General features: G+C 34.6%; 1 protein-coding gene across 1 annotated transcript in view; it reads right to left on the bottom strand.

The window, feature by feature from the left end:
* The window catches only part of PTPRK (protein tyrosine phosphatase, receptor type, K), a 471,942-nt gene that overhangs the window by 109,271 nt on the left and 360,620 nt on the right, over positions 1 to 2,051 (bottom strand). The window contains exon 10 of the mRNA XM_012660791.1: positions 180 to 285. Within this exon, the coding sequence (XP_012516245.1) occupies positions 180 to 285 (106 nt within the window). The remainder of the gene's footprint in view (positions 1 to 179; positions 286 to 2,051) is intronic.

Below are 2,051 nucleotides of genomic sequence, written 5' to 3' on the forward strand. Positions count from 1 at the left end.
CTCTTACTGTGCCTAATTTATAAATTAAACTTTATCATAGGTGTGCATGTATAGGAAAAAACCCAGTGCAGTATATATAGGGTTTGGTATTACATGCAGTTTCAGGCATCCACTGGGGATCTTTGGACATTTCCCTCATGGATAAGGGGGGAGGGACTACTGTAGTTTTTCCCTCTTACCTGATAGGAGCACCTTTGGCTTGTGCTGGTCTCAACAATACAGTTATTGTGGTGGCAGTTTCATTGAGAGAGGCATCAACTCCTTCATAGTCAGGTAAAGTTGGAGCTGAGAAGGGATTAATGAGAGAAAAAAGGTTCAATCAGTTCACAGTAATATGTCATAGGTCAGATGAATAGATGACTTTAAATTAAGGAAAAATCAATTTAATACCTAATTATCTACAAGGTACTTTATTTTGGAGCATCACATCTGCCACTGAATGCTAACCCCGGAAACCTAAAGCATCAAAAGCTATTAAGTCGAGATATGTTGTTGAAATTTAAATAATCTGGCAACTTCTGACACACATTTGAAACATTTTGTGAAGATGCTTTTGCTTTTAGTTTCCTGAGAACTTCAAATGAGCAATGACGGGAGTGGAGGAAGGTGGAAACAAAAGAGACTTTGGGGAGTACATGAATCACAGGACCTGAGAGGAGGGCTGCCTGGTGAGGTCTGGGGAGGGACCTGCTAATGTGCATTTCTAGAAAGTTCCCAGGTGATGCTGATGATGTTGGCCTGGGGACCACACTTTTAGATTAGTGTTGGGAGTTGGGGTGATGAAACAGGGAAGACTTTGGAGTTTAGGTGATGATTGAGCTCAATCTTAGAAAGAAGAGAAAGCATGGACTAAAATTCCAGAGTTAAAAAACATTATACTGAAGACAACAAAACGTGAAAGGACATGGTGTGCTCTAACAGGTACACACAGTTCGCCACACCTGGAACTTGGGGTTCATGGGAGGCCGTGGAGGGTGAGAGGAGTCATACAGTGAAGGGCCACAAATGCTAATCATGAGTGCATGTTTGGATTTTATCCTACCGGATACAATACAACAGATTTTGAAAATATTTAAGAAGGAAATATCTGTTGTATAAAGATTGATATAGAAATATATTGAAGAAGGTTAAGTCTGAAGGCAGGGATAACACTTAGAAAGATGTTTCAATGATCTGTTTAAAATATAGTTCAGATTAAATATAGGAATGGTGACATAAGGAGACAATTATCTTACAGTTCTTTAGGAAACAAAACCAACAAATGTTAAATATAATGCATGCACAATATGTAGATGTGTACTGTGTATGTATATGTGTGTATATTAATAATGCCTCTAACCATTATACCTCCGATAACTAAATTTCACTTTTATTTAAATTGCTTTGAAAATGCTGAGGGGTGCAATTATTGGACTCAGGAAATAAAATTAATAATAAATTATCTTGAAAGTTCAAGTGATGCTGAGAACCGCACTAACCATAATTTTATTAGCCTTAGCTGTGATTAATAGTTGTTCTCAATATAATGTGATTGCAACCAAGTTTTTAAGGTATAATCTAGTATTTATTGTACTTAGGTTAATACGAGTGAAACTGCAATTAAATAATTCAAAGAAAAAGCTAGATGGGTATTTCAGTCTTTTTAATAAACTTTCTGTTCAGACAAAACATGGTATCTGAGCCATATATATATATATGGCTCTCAAAAATGTATATTTGTTCAATGTTTTCAGTTTTATAAGTTTATGTAAATTTCGTAGCTATCTCTGTTGAAAGATCTTACTTATAGCACTACTGCTAATTCCACAGGGTAGAACACATGTGTCAGGATATCATAATATCACAAAGTCTTATATTCTAGTAAAATGATGATTTAGAATTTTTCTACCGGGAAATAAAATAGCAATTTTAATACATTGTTATTTTCTGAGGTAATGATGATATTTTAAAATTCTTTTTCATTAGAATATTAAGATAAATCAAATGTTATGCCAAGGAACTATAGCTCATATTGGAATAGCTAATTTTATTTATTATATAAATTTTTAAAG

Source organism: Propithecus coquereli, unplaced genomic scaffold (assembly GCF_000956105.1).
Source record: "Propithecus coquereli isolate 6110/MARCELLA unplaced genomic scaffold, Pcoq_1.0 Scaffold68, whole genome shotgun sequence".
NCBI classification, from domain to species: domain Eukaryota; kingdom Metazoa; phylum Chordata; class Mammalia; order Primates; family Indriidae; genus Propithecus; species Propithecus coquereli.